General features: G+C 27.0%; 1 protein-coding gene across 1 annotated transcript in view; it reads right to left on the reverse strand.

Annotated features, from left to right (window-relative positions):
• Window positions 1-1,201: 1,201 nt before the first annotated feature.
• Window positions 1,202-16,696, reverse strand: part of LOC107169110 (low density lipoprotein receptor adapter protein 1-like) — a 32,257-nt gene continuing 16,762 nt past the window's right edge. The window contains exons 3-8 of the mRNA XM_089220006.1: window positions 12,902-13,017; window positions 11,845-11,956; window positions 11,608-11,737; window positions 7,397-7,485; window positions 6,860-6,915; window positions 1,202-1,472 (exon numbers count right to left, since the gene is read on the reverse strand). Coding sequence (XP_089076132.1) covers window positions 1,412-1,472; window positions 6,860-6,915; window positions 7,397-7,485; window positions 11,608-11,737; window positions 11,845-11,956; window positions 12,902-13,017 — 564 coding nt within the window. The 3' untranslated portion in view covers window positions 1,202-1,411. The remainder of the gene's footprint in view (window positions 1,473-6,859; window positions 6,916-7,396; window positions 7,486-11,607; window positions 11,738-11,844; window positions 11,957-12,901; window positions 13,018-16,696) is intronic.

The following is a 16,696-nucleotide window of genomic DNA, read 5'->3' on the forward strand; positions in this document are numbered from 1 at the left end:
AAATGAAATTTCACCATATAAAAAGGGAATTTTGTCAGTGCAATATCGTTTTTATTTTTTCGATATCAGAACTACAAAAAAGTTATTCATGCTTAAAAAAATAAAAATTATTTATTATGAAACAACAAGAACTTTTTTTGTAAACGTGATTTAAAAAAAATAAAAATGATATTGCACATACATAATAATTATGCTGTTATAATTCTGCTGCATAATTCTGCTAACTCTTTCTTATTTATAATCTGTAGCTTTCTCGGTTCTGTCCCGCGCGAAACACTTTTTACTATGTTGTGCACTTGCAAGACGGAGACAATACATCCGGGTGTGCAGGCGTCCTCTTAAATGACCATATCTTACTAAAAGCAAGTCCGTTGTCGCATTACAAACCATCCGAATCCACTTATTTTTGCAAACTTAGTCAACTTTTCTGGTAATCCACCGAAGAGGCTTACAAATCGATGGTGTCGTGTCTTAGCTCCATGTTCCTTGGGGAACTCCACAGTTCACCTTTATAGGATAATTAATAAAATCATCAATTATGACTACTTGTGCTCCATTTGTAAGATAAGATACAAACAAATCAAAAGCCACATCACGAGCACCACAACATTCTAATTTTTTTATCAAAATATTGTGGTCAACCGAGTCAAAAGCTTTTTTTAACTCAAGAAACAACCCAATTAACTTATTACCTTTGTCAAGACTGGAGTGGATATAATTATAAGCTAATAAAAGGGCATCATTTGTTGATTTATTTTTCCGAAAACTAAATTGTTTCAAATTATCTTAGGTATATAGAAATTCATAAAAGTTTTTCTTTTTAAATCTAAGATTTTAAAATTAAATACAAGGCTCCTAACATATTTTTACAATAGCAGTTGAAAAATAAAAGAAATATATAGTCACAATTTTTTTTTATAAGCATTCAAAGTTTGAATTTTGACAACATAAAAATTTTTGTTTTTAAATCTAAGATTTGAAAATATATCCTAGATAGATAAACCGTTTCCGCTCAGAATCGTTTTTCGTATACAATAATATAATATCATTGGATTCAAATTCAATTCCATCCATTACAGTAACCCACTTGTAACCTACTGTACAGCAGAGCGACATCCACGACTTACCCGCTTTTTTTTGTTTTTTTATAGATATTTTTATGCCAAAAACAAAATAAAATAGCCATAAAAATACTAAAAGATTATGTAGGTATGAATATATATTTTATTTAATTACATTTAAACTATATATAACAAAATAATCATAATGTAATAAAATGTATAAAGTAAAAGTTGATTGAAGCTACAGGACAACCGCGAGTATAGATATATTATATATATTTTTATAAGTAATAATATAATAGATATATCAATATATGTATATATTTATAGAATCACATGATTGGAGATTTTTAGCAACACATTTGGTGGTCTTGTTTGAAATGGTTCGAGAAATTTGCAAATCCTTCAGATCTGTAACAAAAGTGAAAACCATCATAATTTTATAAACAAACGATGAAATACAGTATATAACTACAAAATAACTATAAACATTATACACCAGTAGTCAGAGATATTTTAGTATATTTAGTTCCACGAATAAGTAAAAAGATAATAACTAACTGTGACTAACATGCAACTGTCTATTAATAATGTACTCAAATTACATTTTATTTGCATGAAATTCGTATTATTTATAAATATTCCTTGTACCTACAATATGATTTCTGATAGGAAAAATTGGGTGCACAGAAAATTGCATTTATTAAGACTATACATTTTTACAATAAAAAAGTCAAATAACTTATTACTTTTTAAATTTTTAATGGGTATTCTGGTATTCATGATTATAAATTGTTATCACAATAAATATTATATGTAGAATAATGATTGCCTGATAATGCATGACGATGTTATAAATAACAAAATTAAACCAGTTGGTGGTTTATTATTTACCTATTCGTGATTTCTTTATAGATGCATAATCTATATCTATATCTCTATACTTACTATATAAAATGAAGTCGCTTTTTTTTGTTCGGGATAAACTCCGAAACTACTTATTGGATCGTCTTGCAATTTTTTTTTTTAAATTAAAGAGGACATCACAGAGAAGGTTTTGGGCATGAAAAATTTGAGAAAGTTACCGGGTTAGAGGAATATGACGAGGTGGTGATGAAATGACAGTTTCGCCATCTGTCCAGCAAAAAATGAGCTGAATAATAATAATATTTTTTGGTAGTCAATGGCAACCATTTAAACAAACAAGACGTGCTCTCGAGAGCAGCCAAACTTATTTTTGGGATGGACATTTTTGTTTATTTATAAATGGTTGCTATAGTGACGGCTATTATTAATGATGGTTATATATATTTAAATTTTAAATGTATAGATTATGATATATAAAATAAATAAAAGTTGCTAATAACGCAAGCATATTATAACCACTTATTTGACTTTTGGTCTATAGTAATAAGTCAATTGTTTTTATTATATATTATAAAGCATTCAAATAAAGGACAAACAGACATCATAGATATAGAGATACAGCTATTATATATATATATATATATCTGTTTGTCCTATATATATTCTTAAACAGCTGGACCGATTGTGACAACATTTGGTACATAATTTTATTAGACATATGGACAGAAGATAGGTTAAGTTAGTAAGTGATACCTATGCCTAAATATTATTCAATTTAATATTTAAATTGTTAAAATTATATTGATAAAACGAAGAAAATTATTTAATGATATACGAAATTGAATATCGCTGTAAGATTATAATATATTTTAACCACTATCCATCATTATATGTATAAAAATATTCTGCAAGCATCATCACATGAACCATATAAGAGGTAGGATTTTTAACGGGCTACGAAGTGCACGGGTTCAGCTAGTATATTATGATTTAAACTTATATTCTGATTATATACTGATATATTATACTGATTTACCTTAATAAATAATTGCATTAATTTAAGAACTCATTTTATTTACGATTCAGATACTTAGAGTTAACTTAAAAATGAATCGTAGGTAAATCGTAATAAATGTAGTACACAATTTTAATTTTATTGATCAATTAAAAAGTTAGCATTAGAAAAAATTAATTATAGATGTATGTTACTCAGAGCCATACATGGCCTATGAACCATGGAGCTTGGATTACATTCTCAAGCCTTAGCTATTAAATATGAACATTTGATATATTTTTAACTACAAAATACTTTTCAAATTATCTTGATTTTGACGAATTTTGTCAAAATTTAAATTTCAAACGTTTATAAAAAAAAAACACATTCTCAAGAATTTTTAATGTTTTTGTTATGTTATAAAATCAGCCTATGTGTGGGACTTTGAATGTATTATATTTTCAAGCTTTTTGATAGATGCTACAAAAATTTATCAAAACTTAAAAATAAAAGTTATCATCAATTTTAAAAGTCCATAAATAGCTTAAAAATTTGAATATTTCATTTTTTCTCTGTATTTGTTTATAGAAACGACCTTAAGGTATTTATCAATGCATATCACAAGTGGGTAGTAGGGAGATCATGTGGTCTATTTATCTATATATATCATTAGATACTTAATATTAATACTACACCCCATCTCCAAGATGAGCAGTAATTTGTGATTATTCATACATTTTCAACTAGTTATAATAGTTTCGATTAACTTTTCTAATAGGAAAATCTAATGGGTACTTTAGAGGATTAAAAATAAAAATTCCTCTGTAATTTTCTTAATAAATAGAAAATACAAACAAAAAGCGGGAAAGGGGATGTCGCTCTGCTGTACAGTAGGTTACAAGTGGGTTACTGTAATGGTTACTCAATTAAATTTGAATCCAATGATATTATTATATCATTGTATACGAAAAACGATTCTGAGCGAAGACGCTTTATCTGTCTAGGATATATTATAGATTATTAAAAATTTTCAAATCTTAGATTTTTTTATGAATTTCTAGCTTAAAATAATTTGCGAATTTTCGTGATTTTTACGTATGTTGTAAAAATTTAAATTTTACTGCTTGTAAAAAAAAATTGTGACTAAGCATTTCTTTCATTTTTCAACTACTATTGTAAAAATATTTTAGGAGCCTTGTATTAAATTTTCAAATCTTGGATATTAAAGGAAACATTTTTATGAATTTCTAGCGTAAAATAATTTGAACATTGAACATTCTATCAAATATAGAAAATGCCTATATAAACATTCAGTGAAAATTTCATGTATCTATGGTCATTTCTTTTAAAGTTACATCAAAAACCATAATTGTTTTTGTCGAAAACTGATTGTGCGTAAAATTTCCCGTTTTTCCCTTAATTTTTAGTTTATTTTTCTTGATTATTTAAAAAATTATTTAGAATTTTGAATTATTCGACCTTCCAAAGTACCAACTAGATTCACTTTTTGATCGAACGAGGTACTAATGTCAAAAACCGAAGCACTTTTACTGCCCCAAACGTGATGACAGACACAAAAAAAAAACACACATCATCATGGTTATGAAATCAATACATCCATCGCTCCGCTCAGAATCTAAAGCATTTAAAAACCCGAAATTTAAAAAAAAAAAAAAACAGTATTAGAAAAAATGGATTTTCTTACTTGGTTGTAATTTAAAAACGAATATTCATAGATATTAGAAATTGAAATTTTTACAATTACTTATCATAGAATTTTATATACATGGTTTTAGTTAAAAAAATATTTTGACTCCTTTTGTACAATTTATAGACATGTAAAGTTTTAAATATTTTTAGTTTTTTGTAATAATTTTCTACTCGGTCAAACAACTTGAGAAATGTATTTCGTATGCAATAATTTATCATTGAATTCAAATTTAATACAATATACATTTCAATCACTTACTTAATGATAAGATACGCACTTATCTTACTGTTTTTGTTATGTTATAAAATCAGCCTATGTGTGGGACTTTGAATGTATTATATTTTCAAGCTTTTTGATAGATGCTACAAAAATTTATCAAAACTTAAAAATAAAAGTTATCATCAATTTTAAAAGTCCATAAATAGCTTAAAAATTTGAATATTTCATTTTTTCTCTGTATTTGTTTATAGAAACGACCTTAAGGTATTTATCAATGCATATCACAAGTGGGTAGTAGGGAGATCATGTGGTCTATTTATCTATATATATCATTAGATACTTAATATTAATACTACACCCCATCTCCAAGATGAGCAGTAATTTGTGATTATTCATACATTTTCAACTAGTTATAATAGTTTCGATTAACTTTTCTAATAGGAAAATCTAATGGGTACTTTAGAGGATTAAAAATAAAAATTCCTCTGTAATTTTCTTAATAAATAGAAAATACAAACAAAAAGCGGGAAAGGGGATGTCGCTCTGCTGTACAGTAGGTTACAAGTGGGTTACTGTAATGGTTACTCAATTAAATTTGAATCCAATGATATTATTATATCATTGTATACGAAAAACGATTCTGAGCGAAGACGCTTTATCTGTCTAGGATATATTATAGATTATTAAAAATTTTCAAATCTTAGATTTTTTTATGAATTTCTAGCTTAATATAATTTGCGAATTTTCGTGATTTTTACGTATGTTGTCAAAATTAAAATTTAAATGCTTGTAAAAAAAACATGTGAATATGCATTTCTTTTATTTTTCAACTGCTATTGTAAAAATATGTTAGGAGCCTTGTATTAAATTTTCAAATCTTGGATATTAAAGGAAACATTATTATGAATTTCTAGCGTAAAATAATTTGAACATTGAACATTCTATCAAATAAAGAAAATGCCTATATAAACATTCAGTGAAAATTTCATGTATCTATGGTCATTTCTTTTAAAGTTACATCAAAAACCAAAATTGATTTTGTCAAAAACTGATTGTGCGTAAAATTTCCCGTTTTTCCCTAAATTTTTAGTTTATTTTTCTTGATTATTCAAAAAATTATTTAGAATTTTTTACTTTTGACCCTCCAAAGTACCAACTAGATTCACTTTCTGATCGAACGAGGTACTAATGTCAAAAACCGAAGCACTTTTACTGCCCCAAACGTGATGACAGACACAAAAAAAAAACACACATCATCATGGTTATGAAATCAATACATCCATCGCTCCGCTCAGAATCTAAAGCATTTAAAAACCCGAAATTTAAAAAAAAAAAACAGTATTAGAAAAAATGGATTTTCTTACTTGGTTGTAATTTAAAAACGAATATTCATAGATATTAGAAATTGAAATTTTTACAATTACTTATCATAGAATTTTATATACATGGTTTTAGTTAAAAAAATATTTTGACTCCTTTTGTACAATTTATAGACATGTAAAGTTTTAAATATTTTTAGTTTTTTGTAATAATTTTCTACTCGGTCAAACAGCTTCAGAAATGTATTTCGTATGCAATAATTTATCATTGAATTCAAATTTAATACAATATACATTTCAATCACTTACTTAATGATAAGATACGCACTTATCTTACTGTACACAGGCGTACTGAGCAGTTACCTATTTTCATCCTTCTCTTTAAATATTCAGTGTATTTTTCGTGATTTATAGACTATATTTTTACGGAATTTATCTGATTTAAAATGCATTTTTACATGTTTTTAGTGCATTAAATTTTCAGACCTATTAATAACTTTATTTATAAAATATTAACTATAAACTATATAGGTATAATTTATTTTTAATTAGATGTATTGGTATGTGTACATATATATTATATAAATGTATATACATACGCAATAATGTATATTATCTTTTTTTGTATACGACAAAAGAAAACGTGAGCAATAATGTAAAAATAATATTATTTTTAAAATATGTTTACCTTTGGTGTAATAACTCCACATCCAACTTGGAAGATGAATCATCTTCGAACAAAACCTGTAACAAATATGTCGTTGATCTAGTTTTAAATTGGTATTGAATATAATATATTTATTTATTTTATAATAAATGCTTATATTTGCAAAAAATATCAGTTATGGATAAAGTTTGCATAGCCATATAAGTAAGTATAATAAAAGAAAAATTACAATTTCTCTTATGTATTCTTCAGAAAAAAAAGCATTTCTTTAAATTTTAAATATTATAATAGTTGCATTGTTGCATAGAAATATAATGAGTAATAAATAATTTGATTAGGATAAAATAGGTAGGTATGATATAAGATATAACACAGTAAATTATAGAAAATTTTCGATACCTAGAAATAACTATAAAACATTAGGTGTTTATAAAATCAGTGGCGTATTTAGAGGGTTTATAACCCCCCTCCCCTCCTCAAATTAATTTCTACTTATGCCACTGTATATAATAATGGAGTAAAGTAATAAATATAAATAATAATGAACGACACGCTTACCCATCTGGATGTATCGTATTGCTGTCTGGGCAGAGGTTCTCCTGACAAGTCGATTAACTTCGCTTCTCTAACCTCTTGAGCCACGTTATCTGCAAAAATTATCATCGTTATACTTGAATTTACTATATAACTTGTGCCGTGCCTATCTGCCTTTAGAATTATCTTTTATATTATGAGGTATTATTATTATTATTATTAATATTAATATTATTATTATTCAATGAACATCGGACGTGTGTGAAAAGTGAAATTTTGCAGTTAATACACAATGGACGGCAAGACAACGCTTTTGTACGTTGTATTATGTATGCTTTCGCTTTTCCCCTATGTTACTTATATAAAATTACCGCAACATACCTATCCCAAAATTGTGACTTGTATTACATATTATCATATATCATAAATACATACACGATGGGCTACATCCACACTTTTATTGCTTATACACTCTTATTTTTAGAATTTAAAAAAAAATTATTAATTTTTAGCATAAAATAATTTACGAATTTTCGTGATTTTTAAGTACGTTGTCAAAATTCAAACTTTGAATGCTTGTAAGAAAAAATTGTGACCGATTTCTTTTATTTTTCAACTGCTATTGTAAAAATATGGGTGCTAGTTCGGTATGCATTCTACAGGTTTTGCTGTTCTACACGAGGTTGGTCATGCATTATCTGCGTTTTTATACATGATATGTTGGATTTTTTTTTCGACTTTATTCTCTTATCTTTGATTGTCGTTACCTTAAATTATATTACCTACTATTCATTACTATTCATTCTGATGAATGGGCTGTATATAACAATATAGGTGTCTCACAAGCCGTGGTTTTGTACACTAGACGGTAAATCACCAAATGTCATATGTCAATGAAAATACAGGAACCCACACTCAAAACATTTGAGAGGTCATGGTTGGACGCAAAAATTAAATTATTAAAGAAAATGAGGGGTGTTTTTTTAAATCATTTGCAGTCCCATCTTGACCACTATTGCTGGTGACTTTACCGTCAAGACAGGCCGGACCTTTTTCTCGTCATGCTAGATTGCTAGAAGACATCCAAAACATGAATGAAAGCCAATAATAAAATAAAAACGACGTATGTAGAGCGCATACCGAATTAGCACCAAATTATGTTAGAAGCCTTGTATTAAATTTTCAAGCTTTTCTCCCCAGCAAATAAATTTTTATTGATATTTATAGAAAAAAAAAAAATTTAAAAAGTTGAAAAATTAAAATGTCAGTAAACAGCTCAAAACAAATATAAATATTTTGAAAATTGTATCAAATATAGAAAATACCTATATAAACATTCAGTGAAAATTTCAAGTACCTATCTGCGGTCATTTGTTTTAGAGTTACACCAAAATAAGAAAATCGTTGAATGTGAAATCCAGTGAAAATCCAATGTTTTAAAAATTTCAATTTCAAATGCTCATAAAAATTTAATTTGAATTTCCGGTGGACATTTTTTTTATGATAAAGATTGAAAAACTTGTAAGGAATCTTGTATTAAATTTTCAAATCTTAGATTTAAAAAGAAAATTTTTTATGAATTTCTAGCTTAAAATAATTTTCGAATTTTTGTGATTTTTACATATTTTGTTAAAATTCAAATTTGAATGCTTGTAAAAAAAAAATTGTGACTATGTATTTTGAATTTATTTTATTTTTCAACTGCTATTGTAAAAATATTTTAGGTGTATTGAATTAAAATTAGAAGTTTTTCTTCCTAACAAATAAATTTTTATCGATATTAATTTTAAGAAAACAAATAATGATCGAAAACTGCATATACCTATAAATAGTTCAACTTAAATCGATAGTTTTTGAAAATTACATGGTGGTTGGTGGATAGAATATACTTGTATAAACATCCGGTGAAAATTTCATGTATCTATGGTAATTTTTTTAAAGTGACATCAAAAACCAAAATTGATTTTGTCGAAAACTGATTGTGCGTAAAAATTCCCGTTTTTTCCTTAATTTTTAGTTGATTTATGCCGATTATTTAAAAAAATATTGAGAATTTTATCATATACATATAATAATATTATGTATAGATATGTCAATTACATTGTCAAGATTCCTCAAGTATTTTAATGATTGTATCTTTATTTACATGTCCAATATTCTTATAACAAAAAAAATTTAAAAAAAAATAATAATGACAAAATTAACCTCAATCTAATAGTCACGTAACTTTATTGTTTTTAATTTTCTCTTTGAAAAAGCATAACCGAGTAGGTAATTTTAATTTATTCGATATAATCAAGTCTATAAATACATAACATGTATAAACATATCAATTTTCCAAAGAACTACGTCGTCCAAACGGTGCCTGCTAAACACCAGAGACAAAATAAAAAAATAAAATAAAATAAAATTCAATGATTGAAGATCGGAAATAACCTTTCACTCTTCGATAAAATGTGAAAAATATTTGATAATATCATCTTTACTTTTATTTAAACTCTATTTAAAAAAAAAATAAACAGGTAATTGTATACTGTTTACATCCAAATTTAAGACAAACGTAAATTATTTTTTTCGAACTTCGTGACTATAGTTTTAGTTTAGATGATTAATTATATATGATAATAATTATTTTCCAACTATTTTTTTTAAGATAACACTTCACCCATTTTGTCTCTGTCTTACACACGCAAGTATACGTAATGCTTATTTATAGTTGAAATTAGTGAAAATTTACATACCATTATTATCATTATCGAATTTGTAGAGAAGAATATAATAAACAAGGCCAGATGAGCTTTTTTCATATTTTTATTTAAAAATAAGGTTAAAGTATATAAATAGTTCATTTTTTTCAAATTCAAATAACTCGTTTTAAAATAAACGCCTCAGGCCCAGTTTGAAATATCCTCTAAAAATGCAATAATATGTAAATGGCCTCTAAAATTAGCAATGTAAAGATAAAATAATTAAAAATAGTAAGAATCTGGTACGTATAGGTTTGCTGTTGAGAGCATGCAACACAGAAACAACACGTCTTATGCGAGTGTAGCGTCCTCAAGTATACTAATATACAATTAAAACATTTTAATATGGATATGTTTTTGCTAGGAGAACTCATTATATTTTTTTGTGACTGATTTTTTTCAACTGATTTTTTTCTTGCCTAGCAACGAAAAATCATCGTGCCCTCTATTACGCATATGAGATCTCATTAGTAAGCAAGCAATTAAGTATGTAAGTAAAATAATCACATGACAGTGTACGCAATTTTCACTCGTCGACGAGTGCGCAACAATAATGGATAACAAATTACAAAATATAAAAAAACGAGCAAATATGAATTGTATTGTATTAAACAGAGACCATGCTGCAGCAGAAACTATTGTGGAATAATGATTCAATTTTTTTCCGCAAACAGAAAATATACATATATCAATTTTTTCTCCAAAAAAACGATTCCTTTAAGGCACTTAAGCATGTGAATGTGATTTATGTTAGATGAGTATTCATTTTTTTAAAGTTATAAGTTTAATATTATGTTAATTGATTTGTTATAATTATTTAACCCAGATAGGTATACTTAATAGTTTCTGAAAATTAGATAGGTAATATTAAAGATTTTTGATGTTTTAAAATCACCCTATCTAAAAATTCTTAACCATGTATAATACAATAATGTAGTATACACTATACTACGAGTATATATGTACCTATTATGTATTTGAGTTAGATGGATGATATAACCGTATATTAGGCGTATAAAGTACAATGGTTCTCGAACTTATTTTTAAGACGATGATCCTCAAAATATTTATGCAATTTGTTCGAGACCTCAAAAAATATTTTGCTTTTATACATTCGTAGGTTATTTTTGATAAAAATTAATTCAAACCTTGTGTTGACGACCAATGACCATCACCGAGTTAATGATCATTGGTACCTATAACAGACATTGTTTTTGGAACGTAGTTTTAAATAATAAGAAAAATAAGCCATAGCACACTAATCGATATTTTTCCTCCACAAGGAAAATCTATGAATCATAACATATTATGGTTTTGTTAACAAGTAACCGTGATAACGAAAATCTTACGAAAAATTGGTCAGAAACGAAAAAATCTTGTATCCAGCCCAAAAAAATATTTATGTTAATAATTATCGACTATTGTTTGCGCAGAATATAAAAGCAAATATAGTCAACATCCATAGGTATATGTATTATTATCATTTACCTGGAACGGTGTCTGCGGGAATCACGTCTGGCGTTTTCAAGTCGGCGTCTGGTTTCGGTTTGTTAATCTCCTTCCAGACGTCCGGCACAGAGCTGATCGATTGGCCGATAGTGACGGACATGTTTTGTGCCTATATACGCGATTGATAACAGATATCAGGTATCAAAACATAAACGTTGACGAGGTCGCATGCGGACTGCGCGCGATTTACCGGCGACCGGATAAACTTGACCTTACCATTTTCCGTTTGGAGCACATGAAAGCGTGACACTCCGACATGGTTTGGCCGCTGGCTGTGACGAAGGCGAACACATTGCCGTGAGCCGAGTCGGTAAAACAATGAGACACCCTGTGGCCGGCGAAAAAAAAAATAACAAAACTCAACATTGTGTTTGAGATCAAAAAATGCGTTTATGCACTGCGGGGAGGGAGGTGTGGGTCGTCAATGATTTATTTATCAACGTAGGTACCTAATATAACACGTCGTACCTATATAATACTATTATACATACAACTATATAATAACTATACCAGATATCTATCTGTTTTTATTTAGCTTTTCATCGTCCGTGGTTAATGAAATTAGATTCTTCAACCGTAAAAATATTATACTCGGCAGGTTTTTCGGTCTGCTGCGGTTTACACAAAAATAAATAATCAGCAAATGATGTATTATTATTACTATGTTTTACAGGCGCGTGCAGTTTAATTAATACCATAATAATTACCGAACTCGATATAGGTATAAGAATTTTAAGTATAGAACGAATGTCATTCTTTCTAGGGAATACACAAATTAAAACCCATGGACAAAATGTTATAGAATAAATATGATTTTCGTCGTGTTTGATAGGCATTGATAATACGCGTAACTTGTTCCAATTTGTCGATTACCCACAGCTATTTTTGTTTTGATGAAGAACAGATAGAAGAAACATCAGCACTTGCGTAATAAATATATACATTTTTTAAATTTAAATCGTAATCATAATAGACCTACTGGCCACTGTTAATTGTTATTATGTTGCAGCTTCTAGCAAATAGCAATAAGTAATAACAAAAATCCTATGATGAACTCATCCTTACCGACAGATTTAAAACGGGTTAAAAATGTGAATTTCGCACGATCAAAGCTAAACTAAACGTCTCTATACTGACAAGTGACAAGTGATAAGACTCGGCTTATATAGGATTCAAAATTACGTCCATGTCATACGATAGGTAAAATGTAAAGTATTAGATAATTAAAGTATTAAACATTCTAAGAGTGTATTATTATGACGATTACAATCACCTTTCTATTGGTGTTTCCAGAACTATCTTCTTTTCGTCACTAGTCTCTATCACTTTGATACCTTGTCCATTTAACGTAACCGTTACGTTCTGTGGTTTTCTTTTGCTGGCTTTAGCCTGGAATATACATAAAAAACAAACAAATAAATAGACATACTTTAATTTAGAAATAATTGAGGTTTGATTCAAAACGAAAAAAAAATAGAAAATAGGTCTCTGTAAGAATAAGTAACTGCGTGTGTTTTTTTGTAACGTCTTAAAACCATGTAAATTAAATATTTTCAAATATTCATTTTTCATTTTTAAAAAATTAATATATTTTATTCACTGTAATATTTGACACCATAAAATTGTTTTATGTTTTTGAATTTATACTTAGAAAAATAACTCTTTAACTTCCAAGCTCTAGTAATACAAAGGTACATCAATATTAATTAATTATAAAATAATAAAAATTACATGTTAATTCTTTTTTGGCTGTAATTATGCAATTAATCAAACTCTGATTTTTGGAATTTTAAATGTTCTTAAATACCATATTTCTAAATACTTAAGCTTTTTTTTAACATTTTAAGGAGTGCACTGCGTAGGTACTTTTAGTATAAATAATTTTTTTGGGAATTTCTTCGATTACAATCAATTATTAAAAATTATATTATAACGTAAAAATACGTATATAATATATTCTTAAGATTTAGTTATTTTATGAAATTTTTATAATAATCTTGAATAAAATTTAAATAAGTAGTTACAAACAACTTTTAAAATTATTTAAAATCGAAACTAATGAATTAGAAAGATAATACTGGCATGAAAATCTTATCGATACAGCTAAATTTTTAAATCATAGACAACGTGTACAACATAATAAAAAAGGCAAGTTGTGGATGTCGCTCTGCTGTACAGTAGGTTACAAGTGGGTTACTGTAATGGATGGAATTGAATTTGAATCCAATGATATTATATTATTGTATACGAAAAACGATTCTGAGCGGAAACGGTTTATCTGTCTAGGATATATTTTCAAATCTTAGATTTAAAAATAAAAAATGTTATGTTGTCAAAATTCAAACTTTGAATGCTTATAAAAAAAATTGTGACTATAAATTTCTTTTATTTTTCAACTGCTATTGTAAAAATATGTTAGGAGCCTTGTATTTAATTTTAAAATCTTTGATTTAAAAAGAAAAACTTTTATGAATTTCTATATACCTAAGATAATTTGAAACAATTTAGTTTTCGGAAAAATAAATCAACAAATGATGCCCTTTTATTAGCTTATAATTATATCCACTCCAGTCTTGACAAAGGTAATAAGTTAATTGGGTTGTTTCTTGAGTTAAAAAAAGCTTTTGACTCGGTTGACCATAATATTTTGATAAAAAATTATAATGTTGTGGTGCTCGTGATGTGAATTTCATGTATCTATGGTAATTTTTTTTAAAGTGACATCAAAAACCAAAATTAATTTTGTCGAAAACTGATTGTGCGTAAAAATTCCCGTTTTTTCCTTAATTTTTAGTTGATTTATGCCGATTATTTAAAAAAATATTGATAATTTTCACTTTTGACCTCCCTTAAATCACCAACTAGATTCACTTTCTGATCTAGGTAATAAGGCACTGAAGTCAAAAATCGAAGCCTTTTTACTCCCCCAAAACGTGATAACAGACACAAAAAAACACATACTCGCTCCGCTCACAATCTAAAAGAATATCGATTTAATTATCTCCGTGTTCCTACATGAATTATTTTGTGTAATTATTTTATTTTGCTGACATTTTATCACAACTAAATTGGTATGGCGAAAAAGATAATTTAAGTTGTGAGTTCATAATTTAGTTTACTATAAATAAAATACTAGTTTTATGGCAATAGTTTTAAGACTGATACAAAACTGGACTAAGACAGAGACGTAAAATGTTTAATGGTCTTTTAAAAAATGTTATCAATGAAAAATATTCTGTCTTTTTCAACTAGTAATATTATTGTCTTCATAATTCAATATAATATACAATATTTAATATTAAGTATTTTATAAATTACAAATTAGGTATATAATTTTATTAAACATCTTACGATAAACGCCAAACGCTTATCATTATTCAATATATATATCAATATATTATTATACAAACTATATGTGTGGTTTCGGATTGTATAATGGTCTGTGAACACTTTTTTTTTCAAAATCCAGAACTCTGTACTACCGTGCGTGGTAGTGTGGTACATATAGTTAGGTAGATACATGTAGGTACCAGGTAAGTAGGTAAACAGATAAATTATAGGAGATCGAAAGTCTAGTTTCGCTCCGAATGGAATGATAATTGATAACAAGATTATCCTAAACAGAAATTGCATTATATACATTATACATATATGTTAAACGTCCGATGTGCATTGTTTATTCGATTATTTAAAGAAAATAATTCATCCAAAACGCGCGTTGACAGCAAAATTGTATATATTATTTACATAGGTCAGTCCGTAACACTGATTCGACAGGCTGCATATTTAATTTGCACAACCGATAAAACATTTTCTGATTCGACTTTACTAAGCGTTCGCCATAATCGTTGCGTACCTACTTACCGATTCTAATCAATAATCATGCTGTAGGTTGGTCTCTTGCGACATTTATTACAGATAATAATATATTCGAACAGTACTCCGCATGACGTATTGCTTTGGCTAAAATTATGGATAACGATTTGAAACGGAGTTCAACATTTGAAGTAATGCAATATGGCATTGGACAAAATTTGCTTTTCATGTTTACACTGCAAGTATATGAATATATCGATATACTTAGTTTAATTTAACGTGCAAACGTACCGTCGAATATTATTATTATTCATTATGTATTAATGTATATAATATACATTAAATATAAAATAATAACGATATGACATTTATGATTAAGTCAAACTGGTTTAAGTCCGATTTAAGTGTAGATACCTTAAAAGTTAACTCGTAACGATAACATTTCGATTATTCTGCAACCGCTCCATTTTAAAATGTTAGCCAGAAAAAAAATAATCCAAAATATCATATTATGCAAAATATCATCCATCTCAAACTTAAATACAAAATGTAGAAAAATGTAATAACATTTTGCTCTTACCCAACAAAATATACAATATTGTAGTATAGGTACATAGGGAAACATGAAAATTAATGTTTTATCTTAGAGGCTATTGGAATAATTCTAAGACATTAAGAACTTATAAAAGTATAAGTACTCGTTATCTGTATTAAATTTATACAAAATATAAAATACTAGACTTCAGAGCATAAAATCTAAACAATAAAACATTCGTCATATATTATAAACCTTTTTATTTCACTTCAATACTAGGTAGGTACATAATATTTTACTAATACAACCGAAATATATTTATTCAGTTGTATATAGTGAAAATTTATCATGTCATTATACAATATATATTAGATATATTTTTGCAAGGTTATAAAACGTAGAATTAAAAAATTAACTTATACGCATTTAAAACTTGTTTAATCATTATCATACTGAATACTAAGAACCTACATAGCTACATTGTGTCATTAAATATTTAAATCATTTGGTAAAATGTCATTCAATCGATGAGTAAGATTTTTCTTTTTTCATTATCCATATTATACAACATTATTTATATTTTAAACAATTTACGTAACAAACAAAATAATTTAATTCATTATGAAATAAATAAATATTTATTTCTAGGGATTTTGAATTAGAAATATTGATTAATTAATAATTCACTAATTTAATATTATAGTATTGTTATGTGGA

Source organism: Diuraphis noxia, unplaced genomic scaffold (genome assembly GCF_037042655.1).
Source record: "Diuraphis noxia isolate RWA-SAM2 unplaced genomic scaffold, SU_Dnox_SAM2 contig0002, whole genome shotgun sequence".
NCBI lineage: Eukaryota > Metazoa > Arthropoda > Insecta > Hemiptera > Aphididae > Diuraphis > Diuraphis noxia.